This window comes from Rhinolophus sinicus, chromosome 14, assembly GCF_057876585.1.
Source record: "Rhinolophus sinicus isolate RSI-liver-muscle chromosome 14, RSI-T2T, whole genome shotgun sequence".
In the NCBI taxonomy this organism is placed as follows: Eukaryota; Metazoa; Chordata; class Mammalia; order Chiroptera; family Rhinolophidae; genus Rhinolophus; species Rhinolophus sinicus.
In genome coordinates this window covers 82,465,415-82,489,039 of record NC_142514.1, presented here as the reverse complement: position 1 = coordinate 82,489,039, position 23,625 = coordinate 82,465,415, and the positions used below count along the sequence as shown (strand labels likewise).

Below are 23,625 nucleotides of genomic sequence, written 5' to 3'. Positions count from 1 at the left end.
TTCTTCCTGGGCAAAACTACAACTTTTCTTAGTGCAATGAAGCACTATCTGCTTAAGGGGGCACCTGCTGAAAAAGCTAACCCCAAATGCCCACTGTGCTGATAAATTTGTGCCCAGAAATTATACCGAACCCCACTGAACTGCTAGCTTGACAGCTGGTAGTAGCAGTTACCTGTACAGATATGTTCTCAGCAGTGACATTAAAGGAAAAAACCTCCACACCTTCAAGAGCACAATGTATGTGGGCGGGCACACACACACACATACACACACGTGTATACACATTCACACATGGACACACACACATACACAGGGGCACACACACACACTGTTGACAAGCAGCCTTCCCACTAAGCTACACCATCCATGCCCCTTTGTCCTTGGAATGCATGCATCTCCTCCCATGCAGATAAAGGGAAAACTACTTCCTATTATAAGGGACAGTTGTGTATATTTGTGTAACAGATCAAAAAAAATATACAATTGACAGCAGTAGTAATAAGACAGCACTTAAAAATATTTACCAAACCACATAATTTTTCTCAGTCAGTGCCAAGCTTTAAAAGTGAGTTATTGGTGTAGATACACAACGTGGGAACTGCCAGGGACTCATAAACCCACTGTGATACCTGCATTTTATGGGTAAGGAAGCAGAAATCTAGGGGGTGAGGTCATGTGCCCAAGGCCACACAGCTAATTAGTTGTGATATCTAGATAAGAACCACCTGTCCAGAGTCCCAAGCCAACAGTCTTTTGATGGCAGCACATCGCCCCCCACCCCCGACACACACACAGCCCTGAAAGCAATGCCAGCAGATAGTGATGAATGTTCTCAGAACAGGGTTTCTGACACTACTCACCACCTACATCAGCCCAGGTTTAGCTAAAAAGAGAACTCCCTGCGAACAAAAGGGGAAATGAAAACTGGAAATGTTGCAGTTGCACCATTCCTATATTTCTTTGGAAGGCTGAAGCCAACAAGAACTTCTCTTCCCAGCCTGGGGTAAGTTCAGGAGGTAGAGGAAAATGATGGGACTGCACCAGCCTTTTCCAGCAGCACTTGGGTTCTGGCCACACACCGTCAGAATTACAAATAATTCAAAGTACCCTACAACCAAGAGCCTATGGCTTCTCCCCAAATTCAGAGTCATATCCAATTATTCCCCTGAACAACAGCAGAGCTCCCGGACCTTTATACACCCACTTCCACTTCCGGGGAGACCACCTCTTCCCTTTGGCCAATGCTGGACTGATTTTTGCTTCAGCATAAACGTGTGCATGTGCCTGGGGACAGCTGTCCCAGATTCAAAGTCTCACAGAACGTAAGAACTGGAAAGTCATCCCAACCAAACAATTTTTCCCATGTTATTGTCTCTTTCTTTTGAAAAATAAATTTATTTTTTCCATTAAAACCATATTTTAAAAAATTGAAAATTTAGAGAAGAATATAAAAATCCAAATCCTACAGGCCCACTGGATGTGGGCTTATTACCTATCAGATTTTAATTTTCTGGGCATGTATGTTTTATACAAGGTTATCATAATATACAAATATTTCTGTATCCTTTTTCTTTACCTAAATTATATCATTAAAAAATCCCTATGCTGCTATAGTCTTCCTATACATAATTCCAATGGCTATTTATTATTTAATCAACTGTATTTACCATGTTTACCTAACCGGTTCCCTACTGTGGACTATTTGTGTTTGTTTCTAGGGCTTCGGTAGAATAAATAAGGCTTCACTGAACACTCTTGTATATACAGGTTTTTTTCAGTTACTTGACGTTATTTCCCAGAGCTTATTTCCTGAATTATTTCTGAGAGCTTCCCAGAAGCCAACCTCCCCAATTTTTCTCATTGTTGGAGAAACACAGGCCCTGAGTGATTAAATATCTGAAAAGGAAAAAGAAACACTCTCTAGAGCCCCAGGTTTGGTCCTGCCTCAGCTGTCAACAATCAGCTGTGTGAATACGACAAGCCACTCAACTCCTCTGAGACTTGGTGTCCCTCAGGCATTAGATGACAGGTCATGGTGTTCTGATCACCAGGAGTACTCTCTTTCTGCTCTTCACACGACCTCCTGGGCGATGCCAAATCACCTGGCCAGTCTCCCTGCTACTTCTCTGCTTTTGACCTAAGTTACTCAGGAAAACGACTTAGTCAAAGGCTATTGTGGGACCAGATGGGCTGTATAGTCAAGTCTAGGTGTGCAAACCGTAGCAGCAGTCTTGGCTGTTTCTCCCCCCTCTAGTCCTGCGCAGCGCTTTCTGAATCCAGGTCAGCCCTGGAATTCAAACCTGCCTCATTCCTAGGCGTGTTGACCATAGCACATTGTGACAATGATAAACACACAGGCCTGCATGGGGACTTCCCAGAATTCAGTCGTGTGGGGGAGGGAGCTGGCCTGTGTCTCCTTTCATGGTTCTCCAGGACAGTAGAAAGGCCACTATCACATCCCTAATGGATCCCTGCAGGGAAAAACACCACACTTAGCCAGAGCACACCAGGACAAATGATAGAATGCATTCCTCTTGTTTCTTTCTGTCTTATCCATACCACAGTTTGCCATTTGTTGTGGGCGTCTTTAAAAGGAAGATTATAATCAGCAGAGAAAAGAAGATAATTAACTTTTTCTCAATCTTTCAACGTCCTGTTTGCCATACGCAGTTCCCTGTGCTACTGTCTCCTCAGTTATGGAACCAGGTGATGTGAGTTCCAGTTCAGTCATCTCCCCCTTTACATACGTCATCTGTGAAAATCACATGGCCTTTGCACAGTTATAAAAGAAAGCACAACCGGACCATGGATTTTGCTGCATGCTGTGAGGGTCAACACACAAGCTTCAGAGTCAGGCAAACCTATGTCGAATTCTGATTCCACTTCTTTTCAGCTGGGTGAACCTGACAAAATACCATATTTCACAGAATCTACAACACCATGGCAAAGACCTACAATTATTTTACTTACTACCAAGAAAGAAAAGTCTCTGCTAATTAAACAGTGACATAACATCGATTGTAAGACATACCTCTATTTTAGATGCTAAAGTGTGAAAAAAAAAGTCTTAGAATCGACAAGTGAGATTTAACCTCCCTACAATTACATTTCTCAGGTGTAAGATGGAGATGCTACATGCCCACCTTGAAGGTAGGTTGTGAGGTGGATACGAGATGGCACTGCACAATGCTATACTCTGGACTGGGTCCACAGTAAGGGCTCAATACAATGTTAGTTCCTCTTCTCATTTCAAAAGTGAGAGGTAGGTTCTGGATAGATTATAAGCTCTTTCAGGGCAGATACCAGGTTTTATACATCTTTGACCTCTTCTCACCACCCATGACCTAAAACATAGCCGTGCACATTAGAGATACTTAAAAAATGGATGGTGAATATAACTGAACTAGTTGAAAACTGACAAATTCCCAAGTAGAGATGCGCCTGTCAGAGTATGTGGCCAGTGCAATCCCACTGGCTTCCCCAGCCCTGGAAGTGATGAGCACACCTGTCAGTACCTTCCTGGGTCATGGAGGCTGCAAAAGAGAAAAGCAAACGTCAGCTGCTCAGTGCACATCCCCAATGCACGCAAGCTGTGGACGGCGGCCCACTGCATTTGGGTAAGCACGAGTAGCTAAGTCTCAGTTCCAAGACAAATGCACACTGGGGTATCCCTGGGCCTCCTGGGGGAAGCCAGGCTGCCTCTGTGCCCTAAATGTGAAAGGCTGTGCATATCAATCCAGACAGGCTATATCCCCACGGGCTCTAAACCTGGAGTCTCTGAGAGGGTTACTGCGCGGCATAAACAAATGTCCCACGTGGTGATGCTGGAAGGAGCAGAAGTTCAGACAAACAGATTTTCCCCCCTAGATGTTTATACCATGTTTCCCCGAAAATAAGACCTAGCCGGACCATCAGCTCTAACGTGTCTTTTGGAGAAAAAATTAATATAAGACCCGGTCTTAGTATAGTATAGTATATAAGACCCGGTCTTATAGTAAAATAAGACCACGTCTTATATTAATTTTTGCTACAAAAGACACATTAGAGCTGATGGTCCGGCCAGGTCTTATTTTTGGGGAAATATGGTACCTGCTGCTTGCCCCTCCTCGGTGTACCCCAGCTCTATTGGAAAAGGGGAAGAGACAGAGCCAGGGAAAGAATCTCATTTTCCACCGCCCACTTTTGATCATTCTTATTCATGTAGGAGATGAGAGGAGCTGACAATGACACATTTAAATAACAGGTAATCTAAAATCCTTACTTCGCCCTTAACTTCAGTCAAGAGACCTTCGGTCAGAGACACACTCAGGCGTGTGTGTGTGTGCACGCACATGCTCACACCCTCACAAATGCACACTCACTTCTCCCTCCAAGCTCCGACTAGCTGGAATTTCAAAGTCCCAGTTTCCTAAGGAACGTTCACACAAATGGATATTGCTTTCACAAAGTGAATGGGACTTGAAGGGGAACAAAAGAAATAACAACTAGCAAAATAGTAATTACCTATCCTTTGACGCTTTGTGCATTCGTTCTTATTCAGCCTTTCCGTTCAGATGAAGGGAAGGACAGGAGGATTGAAGGAAGGAGGAATTCAGTCAGAAACCTCATTTCCCAGAGTCACGCAGTGTGTTGGCCGTAGGGTAGAAAGCAACCTTCCTGTGAAATCAATTTTCCTTCCGCAGGAACTGGTTTGTGAGTGTTCTCTCGGGTTCTCTAAGAGCCCTGCATCTAGTCCCTTCCACCACTGCCCTCCTTTGCTTCTCTGTGCTCTGGGCAAAAGGAGGAAAAGCCCCGCAGGGTTGCTGTCTTCTAGGAGCGAAGGCTGCATTCCTGCGCCGGCATCGCTCTGTCCCCATCTGTGACATCTGCTACCTAAAGTATCTGTGATGACCCCAAAGTGGGCAGGGGTGTCATTTATCTGGTTGCCCATTCCCAACACTTAATGGGGATTTTAGGAAACTTGCCACAGCACATATCCCTCTTATTAATAAGAGAGTCCTTACTAATAAAGAAAGTCAGGCATGTAGCTCATTAAACCTCTACTAATTATTTACGACACTCCAGTCACCCACTGTGTAGATACCCTATCATCCTATTCCTGGGAGAAAACAAAGCACACCCAAGAGTCTGCATTTCTCAAAAATCCATGTTTAGATCAAGCATAAATAACTGCTGTGTTCACTGCTGCATCCCCAGTATTGAGACTAGTGCCATCCGCTGGAACTTTCTGCAATGATGAAATTGCTCTATGCTACACTGTCCAATACAGTAGCCACAGCCAGCCACATGTGGCTTTTGAGCACTTGAAATGTGACTAGGGAAACTGAGGAACTGGGCTCTCTATATTATTTAGTTTTAATTGATGTAAATTCAAAGAGCCACGTATGACTAACGGCTACTGTATTGCAAAGCACAGATCTACAGAGTGCCTGGCATACAGCTGGTGCTCAATAAATGTTTGCTTAAGGGAAGAATGAATGGACAGTAGCTGATCACCATAACTTCTGATTAAGCACAATTCTCACATTCATTGAGCACTCACTTTAAATAAATCCCTGTTTAAATCAACAACCTTCTGAGCTAGGTACTTTTATTGTCTAGTTTAAAGATGAAGAAACTGAGGCTCAGAAGAGTTAAGGAGGAAATCCACAGCCACGCAGGACGTGGCCAGGCCAGGAATCAACCCCAGGCAGTGTGACGGGGCAACTTTTCTACTGATGAAAACAGTGTTTCACTTTACTTTCTGCAGGGTGACACCAAATTCAACAATGAGCTTTTCCTTTTGAAACAGAGCAATGAACATACACAGTGTGTTATGTCTGGGGAGCTTTTAGAAGCTTAGCCAGTGCATTCAGCAGAGCCTCAGCAAGGCTCTGTTGACTGACCTGGACCCCAAGTCAAGAAGTAACTATTCGTTCCACCACTGTGGACTTTCCCTAGAACCACCTCCCAGGACAGCAGAGTACTCGGCAGTAACCTCACACTCTCCATGAACTCTCACCTCCTAACACTGACAAGCACGTCCTCGCATCATGCACTGAGTGTCCATCTCCAAAGAGAGTCTTTCATCTTTTCTCATCCATAAGTCATAGCCCCAGCTGACCACTGACCCTTGGATAAAACGGGCTCAACTGTGTAACAAAGGGACATGAGTTTCCACCACCATCCGGCACAAACACAAAACCAGGAACTGAGCATGGCCAGCTCACCCTCTCCTCAGCTGACCCTACTTTCCACCATAGCAGCCCCGATGCCATCACACAGGGAACTTTTGTCTTTATAAGGTTTCTTGCTGAATCCATTTTTGCAGCTCTTTTCACACCCTTTAAGGCGGTCATTTGTGCTCCTCTCAACGGGGTTCTTTCCAACAATCCTGTAAGCTGTTTCCTTTGCCGACCCCAGAGCTGTGTCATCTGTGACTGTCACCATTGGGATCTGAGGGGAGAAAAAGATGCAAGTGGAACTACTGCTGATGAAGGGGATTGGGGGAATTTGATGGCAAAACAAAAAATTAATTCTAGGTAAGATCATTGTTTTCCATTTGGACATTCTTAAACCACTCTAAGTTTGTCCTCGGTGGTCAACCGTAGGAAACAATTTTCCTCAGAGTGTTGCTACATAACCAAGTGGTTCCTTGAAGAGGATTTTACATCATAGAGGCCTCTACATCTTCTTTTCCAATTATTAAATCCTACCCTTTCTTCATCCAGTATAACCCCACCTCCTCCAAAATGTCTTCCCAGACCATTCCAGCTCTCAGGAATTCCTTCTTTCTCGCTTTCAGACAGCATCCATTATCTGCAGGGACACCTCCTCAGGGACCCACACTGCCTGAGGGGAAGAGCCCTAGGGACCAGTGTGGCCTTTCCTCACAGGCCTCTACATTTTATCTCTAACCTCAAACGCAAGTTCCCCACTCAGCGAAACAAAAGCTCAGCCGTGAACTAGATCCAGCCCTTCTGATCTAGTAATTCACCACCTATTAGAGGAAGCCCTTCCAGGTCTCACTCGGCTGCAAGTCCACCATTCACACACATAGCACTTTTTTTTGAGGGGAATTCTATTTAAATATTTTCTCTATTTTTCCCCCTTTGTTTCAGTAACCTTTATAGATTGGCACTGGGAAGCTATCCAGGTGGTTGACCCTTAATTCAATACTGATATTTTTGGGTTACTCAATTGTCTTAAGCAAACACTTCCTGGCATTGCAATATAACGATTCATTCTGTACTTAATCATATATTTCGTTGCATTGTTGTTGTGCTTGTGTATGCCATGTTTTCTCAAGGACAAAGACCATATCTTACTATCTGGTGTATTTCCCACCACAGCTAACACAGGCTATAAGCATTCAAAAGTATTTATTAAATAAAAAATAAATGGAAAAAAAAAAAGAGAAACACTCTCCAGGCACTGGGCAAAATAAGTGATTAAAAGATCCTAGAGCATTTCAAATAATCTTCGAATTGGAAATGTCCCTCAAAGAATGTTCAGTGCACGGCAGGGCCCAGGGCTATGCTGGAGGCCGGTCATGAGCATCCGCTCACATGGTTGCCTCGCTCTTCTAAATAATGAATCATTTCAATGACTATTTGGCAAAGCTCATGTCACTTGGGATGGAGAATTATTTCAGCTGTCTATAGTTCCAAAATAAAAGATAAAGGGAAGTATTTGAAAACGCAAAACTACTACCCCTAACTTAAGAACATAACAAAAATCACAAAACCAATGCTTACAACTCAACAATAAGACAAACAACCCAATTTTTAATTGGTCAAGATATTTGAATACGCATTTCACCAAAGAAGATATGTGACTGGGTAATAAGCATAAGAAAAGGTATTCAACATCATTAGTCATTAGGGAAATGCAAATCAAAATCATAATGAGATACCACTACAAATGGCTATAATAAAAAAGATTGATAAAACCAAGTGTTGGTGATGATGCAGAGAAATTTGAATTCTCCTACATAGCTGGTAGGAATACAAAATAGTACAGCTACTTTGGAAAACCGTTTGGCAATTCCTTAAATAGATAAATATATATACAAGTATACCGTATAACCCAGAAATTTCACTCCTAGATATCTATCCAAGAGAAATGAAAACACAGGTCTCTAAAAGACTTGCATGCAAATGTTCAGAGCAGCATTATTCGTAATAGCTAGAAACTGGAAACAATACAACATCCATCAAATGGTGAATGGATAAACAAATGTGGTACACCCATGCAATGGAATATTACTCAGCAATGAAAAAGGAATGAACTTCTGAGGCAACAACGTGGATGAACATCAAAAACATGCTAAGTGAAAGATGCCAGACACAAAGGACTACACATTATATGATTCTATGATTCTATTTATATGAAATTTCTAGGAAAGGCAAAACAATAGACAGGAAGCAGATTAGTAGTTACCTGGGGCTGGGGTAGGTATGGGGATTGGCCACAAACAGGCATGAGGAAACGTTTTGGGATATTGGAAGTATTCTAAAACTTTCTGTGTAGTTGCACAACTATATATATTTACTAAAAAATCATTGAATTACTTACAATGGGTGAATTTTATAATATATAAAGTATATCTCAAGCTATTTTTTTTTAAAGCAATGCTAAAGCTGCAAACCACCTTAATTTGGGGCTTCAAAACTATGTAGTTTCAGTTTATGGGTATTATGCTAACTAAAACAGCATCTTAATACCTTACAAGCTATTATATGTGGAAATTAGAAATTTAATAATTCATATCATTATAATGTAAAGTTATTTTTTTGCATTTTTAAATACTCTAAAGGTCATTAATGATTCTCAAATAAAGTCTAAATCCCAAGGCATCCCAGACTTTCCCAAACCCGAGAGGCCAGCTTCCCCAAAACCCTGCTGAGAGGGGTAGAACTGGCCAGTGTGAAAGGTCACTGTCGCTCTCAGCTGTGAGGGTGTGAAAGCCTTTTTCTCATCATCCCCTTGTCTTGAGTCTGAACCAAGAATTTTGGCCTTCCAGGTCTTCCTGCTTAGAGGACAATGCTCAAAGACGCTCTCCTAGGGGCCTACACCCATCGGCTGAACTCACTGGAGCAGCTTCTCCACCGACAAGTCTTTCCAGACCTACACTTGTGACATATCTGCCCAGTGTCTCATCACCCAACTTGCCTGGCCAGGTGGCCTTGATCCAGCCAAAATTTGTATCCATCAGCATTCTTCAAAGAAATGAACCAAGAAGACATGTGTGTATATATATTTATACAGACAGAGTGAGGTTTGCTTTTAAGGAATTGACTCATGCAGTTATGGGGACTGGGAAGTCCAGCATTTGCAGGGCAGGACAACAGACTAAAGACCTAGGGAAGAGTTGGTGCTGCCGTTTCCAGCGCAGAGGTAGTCTGAAAACAGAAATCCTTCTTCCTCCAGGGAGCTCAGTCTTTTTCCTGACTCCTCTGAGGCCCTATGCTGACACTTGAGTACAAACGGTCTATGCCTCATCGCAATCCTCTGTTGGCACACGCCACACAGGAGCTGCTCGGGAAAGGCTTACAACCATAAAACTCCACGGAATCGGTCATGTTGCTCTACTTTCCCATCACATACTTTAAAAATATATACATCCTAAATTTTATAATAGTAACTACAATGATCATCACATGATCATTTGATCCTCACATATATTTTTTTTCTTTCTACAGTTTTACTGTGGTCATTATAAAAGCAGCAAAATGCTAAAGTGGATAAAGAGCCCACAGAATCAAGAAATGTCTATATTTGTGAAATCTTCAAGCAAGTCTGTGCTCTTCTAATTAGCACCTTCTTGGAGTGCGGCCCAGCTCAGAATGACCACTCTGAATCCCTCTACCCCACCGCCCTGAAGCATTTTATGATATATCCCCCACATGAGGAGATAACCTCCAAAAAGACTCAACCAGGTGAAGGCATCTGGCACACGCAGGAACTGGGAGCGGGGAACAGGAGGAGGGCGGCGCTTTTCAGGTGGATGAACAGGTAACATTTGTATTGGGGAGCTGTGTGTAGACAGTGTTCTATCCGCCACGTGGGCCCTTGAGGCAGAAGAGGCTGGTCTAAAGAGGGATGAGGAGCCGAACACAAAATGGTCAAATTCCTGCAGCTCATGGTTTTCAGGTACCTGAGGCCCACGACATCCCTGCCCTGGAGTTCCAGGAGACATCCCTGCATCCTTCTCACAATAACAAAAAATTTTCATAGGAGCATGGTGAGCTCCTGGTAACACCATGAGCACTTTCTAGATCGTGCATCTGTGAAGCAAGTACTGGATTCTCAGCAAAGACGACCTCTGACTCTTGGCTTATGCACATTCCCTTCTAAAAATAAGAACACTTGTAACCGTATTTTCTGAATCTTGCCAGAGGGAATCATCTCTTCAGAAAATAAGAAAAAAATATCTTCAAAAGCACCATTCGGAATGAGTTAAAGAACTGATCACACTGGGGAAAAGTAAAACTAACATTTATTGAGCTTATGCAGATAACTAAGGGGGGGCCAGAGGCTAGGTCTCTACATACCCCCTCTAATTTTGTTACATCAACCCTATAGGATAGGATCTTTAACTCCATTTTATTGATGAGAAAACTGAGGCTCAGGAAGAAGGGTTACCTCTCCCAAAGTCACACAGCTGTATCCTGCTGACCTTTCCTACCACTGGTTAGTTTTATGACTCACCACATCTTAGATATAACGATGTTCTTTTTGCCAGGCCATGATGCTCCTCAATCAAGATACTTAACTAATCACTTGTGTATTTATTTACTGGTGAAACCCTTAAAACATGTTATTTACTTCCACTTTTTCTTTTTGGTCTTCCCCAGTTTCAGGTATCAAAATGCCCAACTTCTTCATTTGGCTTCTTCTCACTCCAATTTAAACTTCTGCAGAAGTGTACATTTTCAAGGCCAGATATCATCTACGAAATAATCATTCAACTGTGCCTAATTTCAGTTAGATGCAATGAGGTTGGTGATGCTTGACGTTTCCTAACAGTAAATAGAGTCATTTCTTTCATTTACATAATGCCTCAGGGCTTCCTCAACTCTACGCCAAACTGACAGACCACAATCATTTCACTCAGTGCTCAGGCGCGGAAACTCACCGAGCAAAATGCAGTCAGCTTGCCCACAAAGTGTTCAGATAGGAAGAGCTCAAGGAGAGACTTCAAGGAAGAACTGGAAAGGCAGGGTTTGCTGGGATTTCAAAATGGTTACTCTCAAGGCAAAACGCACCATTTCATTGCCTGCAGCTGTATCTCTGCTAGTGGGGTAACCATGAGCAGCGGAGCCCTGTCTCAACCTCGTTTCCTCCCTGCTCTCTCACCCCTGTTCGCCCTCCTCAACCTTGAGCAATTGCTGACACTGTGAAGTCGGACAGGAAAGGGCGTACTGCTCCAGGTCCTTAGCTAATGGTACCAAACAAGTTGAGGCAAGATCAACGTGCAGCCAGATCAAAGCTCAACGAAACCCTACAGCTTATTCACTGTCCCAAAGGAGCCTTCCATCCCATGGAGAGCCTTCCCCAACAGCGTCTGCACGACTGTTCCCAAAAATCACGCAGGGACCACGAAAACAGATGCCATCACATTACACACAAAGGCAACAGGTATTTTAACATGGTTCCCCGACCAGGTTAATTACTCATGGCAGGGGACATCTTCTTGTCCCCAAGGCAGAGCGCCATCACATCTTTGTGTCTGGCTGCTGTAGCCTCTACTGAATCTCAGGTCCCTGGAATCTGCATTTTGACAAGATCTCCAGGTAATTCAAGTTCATGTTTGAGAGGCACTAGGCTACTGCATGCAGGACAAAAATGTTATGCATTGATTGATACATTCTGTTTATAACCTTTTGCCTTCCCTAAGCATTCATTCATTCAATGAATATTTATAGTGTGCCTACTAGGTGACTAACTGTCTAGGGGAGATAAGGCCACCCGCGTGAGCGAAGCAGACAAAGGACCTACCTCACAGAACTTACATTCTAGTTGGGGAGACATATAGCAAATAAGAGAACAAGCAAACAAATGAAAGAGATCATAACAAACTGGAATAGTGCTACCAAGAAGATAAAGAGGATGATAGAGGTATGACTGAAAGGTGTGGGGTGAAGACTTTTAATAGAAAGGGGAGGCTCCAGAAAGGCCGCTCTCCCAATAGAGAACATTTGCGCTGAAACTTGAAAGTGAGAATGAGCTAGCCATTCAAAGGAGTGAGGGAGAACCTTCCAGGCAGAGGGAAGAGCCAGTTTGGAAAGGTCCAGGATTGGGAAAAGGACTGGTGTTTAAGGAACAAAAGAAGAGGACCAAGTACCTGGAGGCTAGGGAGCCCGGGAGAGTGTGCAATCGCCTGAGAGGTGGAAGAGATTACTAGGCAGGGCCATTCCAGATCAAGTAAGTCACGACGAGGAGCTTGAATATTGTTCCAAGTGCCATGAAAGGCACTGCAAGGTTCTGAGCAGGGGAAGACATGGTGCCCACATATAATGTCATTTACCTGTTGTATTAGAGGACAGACTGGGTAAGAAACAGGAGTAGACCCAAGGAGGCAGTCATGCGGCTCACTGCACAGTCCAGGTGGAATGGCCCATTGCAGGAAGACAAACTGAGACAGCAAAAGCAGCCTGGGGACTTGTGCTGGGCCTTGCATGCCACGCAGCTTTGGAAACAAAGGAGAGGAGGCTCCAGGCAGTGACGGGGCTTGCGAAGAGAGACACAGGAGGAAATCAGCAAACAGCAGTGTCATTTCAGGCACCGGTTAACTTGACAGTGTCTTTGTTAAATGAAATGAGCACATACTTTTTGACTAGCGTGTGTGCAATGTGACATATGCCCTAGATTATTCACTACATGTTTGTATAAGCAAAAGATTGGAAACAACCTAAATGTTGAGTAACAGGGAGCTAGTTAAATAAATTTTGATTTAGCCATACAATGAAATACTATGCAGCCAAAAATAGAAACAAGGACACTTTCATATTTTGAGTTTTTTATACATATATTTGTATATGTGCGTATATATACATAATCTGTATATATAGTGGGATGTTACCAATTGTGTAAAAAAAGATTTTAAAATTCTCACGCACATATTCGCCAGTATATACTTAAGAAAATCCTCAAAATGAGACCAAAAAACAGGGAATAGTGACTGCCTCCTGTTGAAGGACAGAGACTGAGGGGCATGTACTTCTCACTGTGCACTTTTATAGCATTTGAAATTGGTACCATGTAAATATGTAACCTATTTAAAATAACTAAGTAAAATTTAAATTTCAAAGAAATACATTAAAAGAGGTATAAGAAAAGATGGCGGCCCATGGTGCTGAGACCACAGGGGACGGAACAGAGGAAGGGGGAGAAATTCAGGAGGAGATACCACTGGGGCTGAGTCTTGAAGAACCAACAGGGATACCAACACAAGGCAGAAGGTTCCTAACAGAGGCATGGACGTATAATCCAACAGGTCCATTGAAGGAAACAGCAGTATTTTTGGCTTAGCTCATGGAGTTCCAGAGGGCCAGCAGCTCTTTCCTGTTATGCCAAGAAGTTGGGGCTTTTCTTAGGGGAAGAAGTACATGATCAAGTCTGCGGTTCTTCAAGGTAATTCTGGCTGCAGTATGGAAAGTGGATAGAGGCAGGGATGGGGAGAAGCTGACTGGAACCTAATTCAGAAACTAGGTAAGAACTAGTTCCTTCGAATGGAGGAAGCAATGATGCAAAAGGAGAAGAGATACGACAGGGATTAAGGAGCTGGCATCAACCAGATTTGGGAACTGATTCCACGCGTGAGGTTAACAGGAATAAAGGACAACTCCAAATACCTCGCCTAGGCTGCCATTATCTGAGAGAAAAAACTGAGGCAATGGAGCAAGTGTGGGAATGAGAGAGGAAGAAATGATTTCAGGGAAGGCAGAATGATGGGTTCCCATCTCCAGGAGTATGTTCTTGAGTGATTTGACTCAGGTCTCTGAATTTTAGTTGCTTCATTTGTAAACTGGAGCTAATATCTATATTAGAGGATTGTTTTAATCATGAAATGATTAAAACATTGTGCCACATTGCTTGGCACATATTAGGTACTTAACAAGAGGTAGCCCTGGACATTAGAAATCATACATTACAGAAAAGTCTCTGCAACAGAGAAATGCCTAGTTCACTAAGGTAAGGATTTCAAGGAAATTTTTAGAAATTAAAGGAGGATGTTGTGATTCAATTGATTCCAAGTTTCATTCTTCTAGGGTCCCCAGACCAACCCCTCCCATTGACAGTCCTGTGACCAGTTACAAGAATGGATGGGGGCCACACATCTCTCACCATTGCTGGGCAAGCAACTGACGGCCCAGGCTTTTGCTAAAAGGACAATTCACCAGAACTAGTCAAGACTGGCTTCTTTCAATGCTAGGCAAAACACTAGCATCTATAAACCCCCAAACGGCCAGACCAGCCGGATAACTGTTTGGGGTTTTTCACTTCCTGTATTGTGTGTGTTGAACCTCTCACCATGAGAGCAAAGCAAACCCAGACGACCACCCTGAGGTGTACTCGCACGAGAGTGACCTCTGGGGATTTTCCAGTGAAGGTGAAGTCTGGAACAAGACTAAAGTCTAGCCACCTCTAAATTCAATACCCCTATAATTTCTATAATCACAGATGACCTCAAATTACCTGAAAAATCAGGAATAAAAATAAAGCCCACGGCCTACCATGAAAACATGAACAAAACCCTATTCCTTAGCAGTGAACATTAAACCAAGTCTATTCCATATGCCTCTTACACTTGGTTTTGAAGAGGTACCTCATGTTAGTCTTGTCAAGGAAAATAAAATCACAATGATGTTTGAAAGAACAGAAGAAGTATCCAGAAAAATATAATTTGTGCCCTTCTCTCAAAGCCAGTAAATACTTTCATGGCTAAAGAACCAACAATGGTCAGAAAACAGGAACATCCTCGTTCCCCAAATTGCCACTCTCCTGGAGACATGCTCTAAGGTTGCTCTAGGGCCCACCTGCAGGACTGGGCCACCCTAGAGGGGAGGAGGGATGTTACAAGGTCCTTCTGATAGGATCAGTCATATGCCTTCTAGGACACATGTGCTCCACACGGATCTGTTTTATACAAATCACCCTAATAGATTTATGCTATAAAATGGCTATGATCTGTTTGATATGCATAGGTCCACTGTAAGCACAGAGGTTAACTACCCAACACGTAGGTTACAGCAAACAAAAAAGAAATGCTAGCCAGTGACATTCAGTTCAAGGCCAAAGAAACCAGGCAACAAAGGTCAGAAGCTTAATAAAATTAATGTGAAAACTGACAGCCTGGGGAAGCTGATTATATCAGCTGTCCCATCAGAGTCAATAGCAGAATGGCCTGGTAAGAATGGCTTTCTAGGGAGAAAGATTTCTACATTCTGGCCATAGGTCTCTGAAGATAGAATTAAATTACATGTGCGTTTCACCTACCCTAATCCTGTTTTTAAAAATCAAACATTCTTTCCAAGTTTTATAAATTACCACTGGTTTCTGCGTGGTGTCCCTGCTCCTTCCCAGTTCTCCCCCTGTAATTCTTCTCTAATGTGGCATCCTGTGCTTTGTCTCTCTCCTCGCCAATAAAATTCTAACATTTTTGTCTGGAGAGTGAGGAGTGAGCAATCTTCCTGGGATTGTCTTAGGTATGTGTGAGAACTGCTGATGGACAAAACATGAGCTTCTTCCTCTGGGCATGGCAGAGACCCTGGCACAGTACTAAGATTGTTCAGACTGCCTGGGTTAGGTGGGGGGACCGGATGGTGTGGGGTGGTGAGTTCATCCCCAACATACTTGTCAATACCAGGCCTGGGAACTATTCCTGACGGAATTCAGGAGGAACTATTGCTTGCTTCCATGTGAAACTGGCAGCGTTGGGCCTTTTCCCACAAAGCATCTGTGCCTCTGGAACTACTGTACCCATCCCCTAAAATTGAAGCTATATGACTTCCAATCTGCGCAGAAGACAATTCCTGAGCTGCCGCACTCGAAAGTTAAATCCCTCTGGTTTCATCAAACCAGCCTTTACTAACCTATGAACCCCCCTGAAGCTTGAAGACGAGCCAATAGACTCCCCCACCCCGAGCCACGCAACCACTCCCGCCATTCTTGCTTTCAGCGAAAACTAGATAATTCCGGCTGATTGTCATGTGTCTAATTTCACACTAAACTAACACATAGCGGAAAGAAACAAACTATCCTAGCAGGGCGCCACAGCTGCTAAACCTCAGATCGTCTATCGCCCCCAGGAAAACCCGAGATGTATGTGGGGCAAGTGTTCTTGGGCGCGCACCCGCCTCTCACAGGCGCGCACGCACACACTCGGGCAGTACACACACAGCTGGAGACTTAGTTTTCTCTCCCTCAGAGAAGCATCCTCAGTCCTCAGCATCTGATCCGCTTCATCCGCATCCCCGGAACACACGCCTCCTTCAGCCTCCGCGCCACACACGTGGGGAAGCGCGTCCAGGTGGTGTCAGAAGCAAGGAGGGAAGCGCAGTGGGGAGGGCCAGGGATGAGGGAGGCGGGCGCTCCGAGTGGGATGTGAGATCTCAGGTCCCCGGGTCAGCGTAGGTGCCATGTAAGCTTCTGGGAGGAAGAGGGGGCGAGAGGAGAAAAGCAGCAGGAAAGGCAAGGAGAGGAGGCAGGAGGAGAAGTGGGGGGAGGGATCGCTCACCCAGGGTTTTGACTGCGATCTGCCTGGTGAGTGGAGGGGGCAGGTTGATGCACACTAAGTCCACGTCCTGATGCAGCAGCACCTCGTCAATGCGACTCGTGTAGAAGGGAACGCTCATCTCCTTGGCCAGCTCCTCGGCTTCCTCCTGTGTGCGGCCCCACAGCGCCTTCACCGCGAAGCCCTCGTCTTTCAGCAGCGGGATGATGACACGGGCAGTGAGGCTGGTGCCGAACACGCCCACCCCGGGAAGCATGGCTGCTCAGGTCCGTCTCGTTCTGCTTTAGCTCAGCTCTCCAGCCCAACACGTGCACACCCCTCTAGCTAGTCCTGCACCCGGCTCGCCGCGGTGCGCCAGCCGCTGTGCCCTGGGCAAGGCGCCCGGGTGCCAAGAGCGCACTCAGCTGCAGACGGAGCAATCTCCGGGCGCCTCAGTACGGTGCCTGCTGCAGAGTCCGCCCCGCAGGGCTCCCGTCCTTCCCGGAGGCGGTGGCAGGGATCTCACCAGGACGCCCGAGGACCCGAAGCCCCGCGGAACCCCTTCTCAGGCGGTACCCCCGCCGCAGCGCCGGCTGGCTCCGTGCGCCCCGCGGAGGCCGCTCCATGTCCGGCTCATCCCCGCTCCCGCGCCGCTGCAGCCCGGGACTGGCTCTCTCCCGCGTCTTTTCCGCAGTCAGGAGTAGGGCGCACAAGCCTCTACACGTTACCAGAGCCCGGACGAGCTCGGCTGCGGGGTCCCCTTTCTTCCCCGCCCTCCGCCTGGAATGAAATAATCCAGCGGCCACCAAGAGGTCGGCTAAACACGCGGCTACGAGGGCGCCGGGCGCGGATCTCAAGCTGCAGCGCGGCGGCGGCGGCAGCGGCCACAACCCGGCGCCAGCCTGCTCATTCTGCTGCCATGTTCGCTCGCAGCGCGGCTCGGGCAGCCTCGGCCCGGGCCCGCTCGGCTCCGGGATCCCGCGGGGACGAGGGCGGAGTTGGGGAATTTGGCTGTCAGCGGTCGGTTGTTCCTGCACCGCCCCCGCCGCAGCGCCGCGCGCCATTGGCCACCGCGCACCGCCCCCGCCCCGCCGCCGCCGCCGCCGCCGCCGCCGCCGGCTGTGGGTGCGCGCAGCACTGGGCGCAGGAACCCAGCCGGACTCCTCCCCGGCTCCGCCTCACTCGCCTCTAGCCCCTCCGCTTCTTCCCTTTCTCTACCCTCCACCACCTCTTTCCACTCCTCGCCGCTTTCCAAACCACGCCCCAAGCAAGCTAATAAATCTATCTAGGCTGGGCGCGCCCTTACGGGTGAGTCGTAGGTCCCTGGCAAGAAAGCAGCCGGCTCCCTGGCCCAGGGGAAGCCAGGGGACTCAGCGAAGTGTGAGCAGCAGGTAATTAAAACCTCTGCTCCGGGAAATTTTCCTGCCGGAAATCATTTCTAGGCATTCTCTCTTGCTCCTGTCTCCAACCCTCAGGTTATTGGAAACCCATTTAACCGATGATGTCCTAGGGAGGTTAGGTGACTTGGGCAAGGTCACACAACAGGTAAGCAACTGTCCTGGGATTGGAATCCAGGCTCCAAAGTAATCGATGAACTGGAGAGTTCTCCTAAAAAAAGCCTGCTCCAGTCGTGCACCACCCCTCGCTTCGCGCAGGCACACTCCAGCCTCCTTCCTCCCGGACAGTACTGTCTTGACAAGCTCTGCTTTCCCCGAGAGGCTGTCGCCAGCGTAGACACTGTTGTAATCAGCGGCCGCAGCCAGACAGGGGTCCCGGAAGCGGATGCGGCAGGTGTGTGTGTATGCGCATCTAGGTTTAGAGACGGAGGGATCGCCCTGACCAGATGCCACGCCGGCCTCGGGGCCTGACGCTTTGACCTCTTTCACCACCGCTTCCTGTGTTCTCTACTCCCTTGCTTGTACCCCCTGCTTCGGTCCTGAGCCCTCACCTTGGTGTCTGGGGTTGGGGAATGGGGGTGAGGCTCCCGCAGAGCCCCTTGGAGCTGTGGGGATCCTGCGCATGTCTGGTTTCCCGCCATTTCCTCAGCAGGGATCTCCCTGCCTGCCTGCCTGCCATGTAATAGGCACTCGGTGAACATTTGCTAAATAAATGAATGAATATTCATTGAATGCCTGCTTTGCGTCCACCTGGTGCTGGGAGGAAGGGCACGGGACCTGGCCTCTAGCTCAAAATCTCTGGAGAGGTTAGGGGTCCTGTCATATTCACATCTTGTCTCCACTCAGCTCAATGTGGCACATGCTTGAAAATGTGAGTGGAAAATGTGATGTGTACTTGCAAGCGTTTAAACAACTTGTAACAACTTGCAATGAGACAGAGTACCGGTACCTGGAGAGAGCAGGACCCCAAAAAAGCTTGTGTGTGGCAATGAGGGGAGGAGGCTAACCTCAGGGCATTAGAAGAAAGGCACAGAGGACAGAGTGCTCTGGGTGGCTGCCCCCAGCCTGGGAAGGTCTGACACAAAAAGAGGTATTGCTACCAATACTGACGGCTTCTTTTGAGCAATTTGCAAGAACCAAGGCAGAAACTCTGACTGGGGCAAGGCTTCAGGCAACGGTGTTAGACATGACGCACGTTCTCAGTACACTAGAGGTGGGATCCCATGTCAGAGATGGCGCTGCTCACAGACAGCAGCGGATGTGGAGCTTGGCATTGGGGTCCGAAGCACAGCCAGAGCACCTGCGGTTGACTCCTGGCTCTGCCATTTATTAGCTGTGGGACCTTAAGCAAATTATTTCACCTCTCTGTGCCACAGTTTCATCTGTAAAATGGGGTAATAATGGTATATACCCAAAAGGATTTTAGAGGATTATGTGGGTTAATTTCTACAAGGTCCTTAGAATAGTGTCTGGCACATAGTAAGCCCTATATAAACATTAAATAAATATGAACAGTGGGTCTGTTCCCAACATCATTTCTTGATGTGAGGATAATTGTATAAGTGCAGCAATATCTAGCCAATAAGAGAGAATTTGTTTGTGTTATTTTAAAGGGAACTCTACCCGTAACTTCAGTGTGAATAAAAATAAACCTTCCATCTCTATAATATCAAAAGACAATGATCACATTTGATTTTCATTAGAAATGTATAAAACAAACATTATCCCTATTTCAGAGAGGACAAAACTGAATCCTAGCAGCAACTCAAACTACGAGGTGTGATCAAACAATACGGTGAATGTGTAAGTTTTTTTTAAAAATGTATTACAGTAAAAGACACACAGCCATTAATCCCCCTCAAAATACACCCTTCACTTCTAACACACTTATCCCATCGTTCTTGCCACTTTCTGAAGCAGTTCTGGAAGTCCTCTTTTGTGAGTGTCTTTAGTTGCACTGTCATGGCTGCCTCGATATCCTGAATCATTTTGGCTTTGGGGAAGAGCCAGAAGTCCCACGGTGCCAGATCTGGTGAATAAGGTGGATGAGGACACACCGTAATGTTTTTACTTGACAGAAATCACCTTATACCAGAAGCGATGGGAGCGTTGTCATGGAGGATGATTTACTGCACACTTTAAAACACACCTTCTCTCAACCATAGCTCACACCCGACTGACTGCACTGAACAAGTTGAAACTTGTCACATACTGTCACTAAGGTTCCATGTATTGAAGATCTCTGCCTTTCCTTTGGATGGCACTCCACAGCAGCATTCACTGCATTTTGTGATCACACCGGAAAGCCTCCGTGTCACACATCACTTCTGGTACGGCAATTTCTGTCAAATGAAAACATTACGGTGTGTCCTCATCCACCTTATTCACTGGATCTGGTACCTTGCGACTTCTGGTTCTTCCCCAAAGTCAAAATGACCATGAAAGGTAAACGTTTTGAATTGATTCAGGACACCGAGGCAGCCATGACAGTGCAACTAAAGATACTCACAAAAGAGGACTTCCAGAACTGCTTCAGAAAGTGACAAGAACAATGGGATGAGTGTGTTTGAAGCGAAGGGGAAGTATTTTGAGGAGGATTAATGACAATGTCTTTTACTGTAATAATTTTTTAAAATTTAAACATTCACTGTATTTTTTGATCATGCCTCATATGGGTTCAAAACACAACACTTCATTTCCAACCCTCCCCTCAAATTGTTTCTCCTTCAGGTGTGCCCATCTCAGCAAATGCCCCTGCCAGCCCACCAGCTGACCAAAACCTTGGAGCCATGCAGGACTCCTCCCTGTCATATACTCTATAGTCAAGCATCAACAGATCCTGTCTGCTTTGCTTTCAAAATGCGTCCAGAGTCCATGATGGGATTCTGAGTCACCATCATCATTGTCTGGATCACAACATTCACCTTTTCCCTCGTCTACCTGCTTTCACTTGCTCCTTCTAGTCCACGTTCTCTACTCAACAGCCAGTGATCCTTTAAAAGATAACGTCAGATCAGATCCCACCAGACTCCACATCTACGAGTGAATAAACCCCAAAGTCCTCAGAACGGCCTGAAAGCCTCTATCTGACCTAAGCCCCTGCCTCGAATATCTCATAGCTTACCACTCTCTGCCCCACACCCTGCATTCCACACACTGGCCTCAGCGCTGTGCCTTGTGTAGGCTGGGCCTTTGCATCTGCTGATTCCTCTGCCTTACCCACCCCTCCACCTCCACACACCGATCCATGTGGCTCACTCACTCACTTTACTCAGGTCTCTGCTCAGATGTCCCCTCCTCCTCTGCCCTGGCCTGACCATCCCATCTAAAATGATATCTCTGTCACATTTCATCCCTTTGTCTGGCTTTATTTTTCTTTATAGCTCCTCTCACTAACTCACATTATATAGCTATTTATCTGTTTGTCATCCATGTGCCTCAACAAGTTATAAACTTACTGAGATCAAAGGTTTGTGTGTCCTGTTCACTTCTGAATCCCCACTGCCGAAAATTGCATCCATTTTTGGACCCTCTGGACACTCACTACACATTGGTTAGACACATGCTTATATGTTCTAATAGCCATGTATTATTATGAGGATTGTGAGTTAATATTTATAAATTCCTTAGAACTGTGCCAAGTGCCATGTGCAAGAACAGTTTAGGCCCGAGGGAAGCAAGGCTGAGTATGGCAAGGCCCCTGACCTCAGGTTGCTTATGCCTGGTGCCCTGTTGCTTGGGGACATGAATTGACAATGGCATTACATTGTGATACATGCTATGATAGGGGCCTGCAAGTGGTGACTTGGGAGGCGAGGAAGGCTTCACAATCAGAATGGGAAGCCTTTAAAGATTTTCAGAGAGAGGAGTGGGCTAGACCGAGGTTGTGAAAGACTTGCTGGAATTAGCTAGAAGAAAGAGGGGAGAAAGAGGCTAAAAATGGACTAACTCAAGGTGGAGGGGTCTATGTGGAGGAGGCCCGGATGTGATGGGGAATCACGGAAAGACTTAAAGCAGACAGTGAACAATCAGATTGGACTGTTAGAATCATCATCACTCAGGCTCCATTGCAGAGGGCGGATTGCAGGGGCGCCCACCCAACCCAGGCCTGCAAGGAGGCCACTGCAGTAACCCAGAGTGAAGGGAAGATGGAACAAAGGTGCAGGCATGGGAATGAAGATGTGGGGATGGGTAACAGGGTACTTTGTTCTATAACAAGGACAAGAAATCTCCCTGGACTCGTAATTGGATGTGGGAGGTGACTGAGAAGGAGTTGGGGTGATGTCCCAGGATGGGGCTAGCAGACAAGCTGGGTGACCATCTGTGTCTCACTTGTTTAGCAGGTCTTGCTTCATCAGTACTGGGCACGGGAGACTGACTCATACCCATTGATTCTAAGCTTCTGCTAACAGACCTTTGCACCCCAGTGCTGTGTACATGATACCCTCAGAAATGCCTGGTGGTTATTCTTCACGGTCTTCATGTGAAATCCTCTTAATAAGCCTGGAGTCTGAATCCCAACACAACCTAACATTCTGACATTTTAAAACAGTTCTGAAAATAAGCTTAAAATTTCCTTTCCCCTTGATCCATGAATTAGCTGCCAACCTCTACTATTTGCATTTGGGTGAAGATTTTAGGCCCATTTTAATGTCATTGAACATAATTGTCATCTGACTCCAAAAAGAACATTCGAAAACTTCTTTTAGAAATAAAAATAGAAAAGATTCATTTTTTATTCATAGCAGTAGGATGATGATAAAATGGAACTTCTTCTCATATTAATTTAGTTTAATGATCATTTAAAATGTTTTTAATTGTAAAAGTCACTTTTACATATGACAGAAAATAAGATGAATTGTGCCTTAACCTCTCTATCCTTACATAGCCACTGTAAATAATTTGGTTTTTTGCTTCCACGATTTTGGAAATATTTTAATATTTCAATGAAAAATAAAAGGGAAAGTCTTGCTATTTAGTTGGATTTGTTTATTAGTCTTTTTGATACAAAGTAGAAACAGGCTTTAGTTATTTTTAGCCGAGTATCTATAAATACCCAATATCCTTATAAATCTTAATATTTGTGAAATGAAATATTTTGGCTCTTTGTAGAAATACAGCTTTGTCAAATTGAAAAACTCGAATAGTTATGACTGCTGAAGAGCCTAGAGCACTTCTACTAAACAGGTCTAACAAGCATAGTGCTGAAATGTATTCTGAACTGGTTTTCATTAGTAGAGTTTTAAAAAGAACTCGTTCATCATTATACTTTCAACACCCTGGGTTTCCTTGTTGTAAATAATAGCTACCATGTATTGAGTGCTTGCTATATATGAGGCACTGAGCTAAGCACTTTATATGCATTTATTCCTTGCAGCCCTTTCAGATGCGGACAATTATCCCCATCATTACACGTAATAATAATAAAGAAACTGCTACAGAAAAAAGTTAAGTAACTTGCCTGATGTTGGTCAGAGGCAAGCATTGGACTGAAATCAGCTGACTCCAAAATCACACTCTGTCAGCACT

At 45.4% G+C, this 23,625-nt stretch overlaps 1 protein-coding gene across 2 annotated transcripts in view; it reads right to left on the bottom strand.

Annotated features, from left to right (window-relative positions):
* GFOD1 (Gfo/Idh/MocA-like oxidoreductase domain containing 1) overlaps positions 1–17,690 on the bottom strand; it is a 101,208-nt gene extending 83,518 nt beyond the window's left edge. Inside the window, exon 1 of one of the 2 annotated variants that reach the window (XM_019742993.3) lies at positions 16,724–17,690. In XM_019742993.3, the coding sequence (XP_019598552.1) occupies positions 16,724–16,976 (253 nt within the window). In that variant the 5' untranslated portion in view covers positions 16,977–17,690. Of the gene's footprint in view, positions 1–4,503; positions 6,400–16,723 lie in introns of those variants that run through there. The other variant, XM_074335209.2, reaches the window with a different exon arrangement.
* Positions 17,691–23,625: the final 5,935 nt, after the last annotated feature.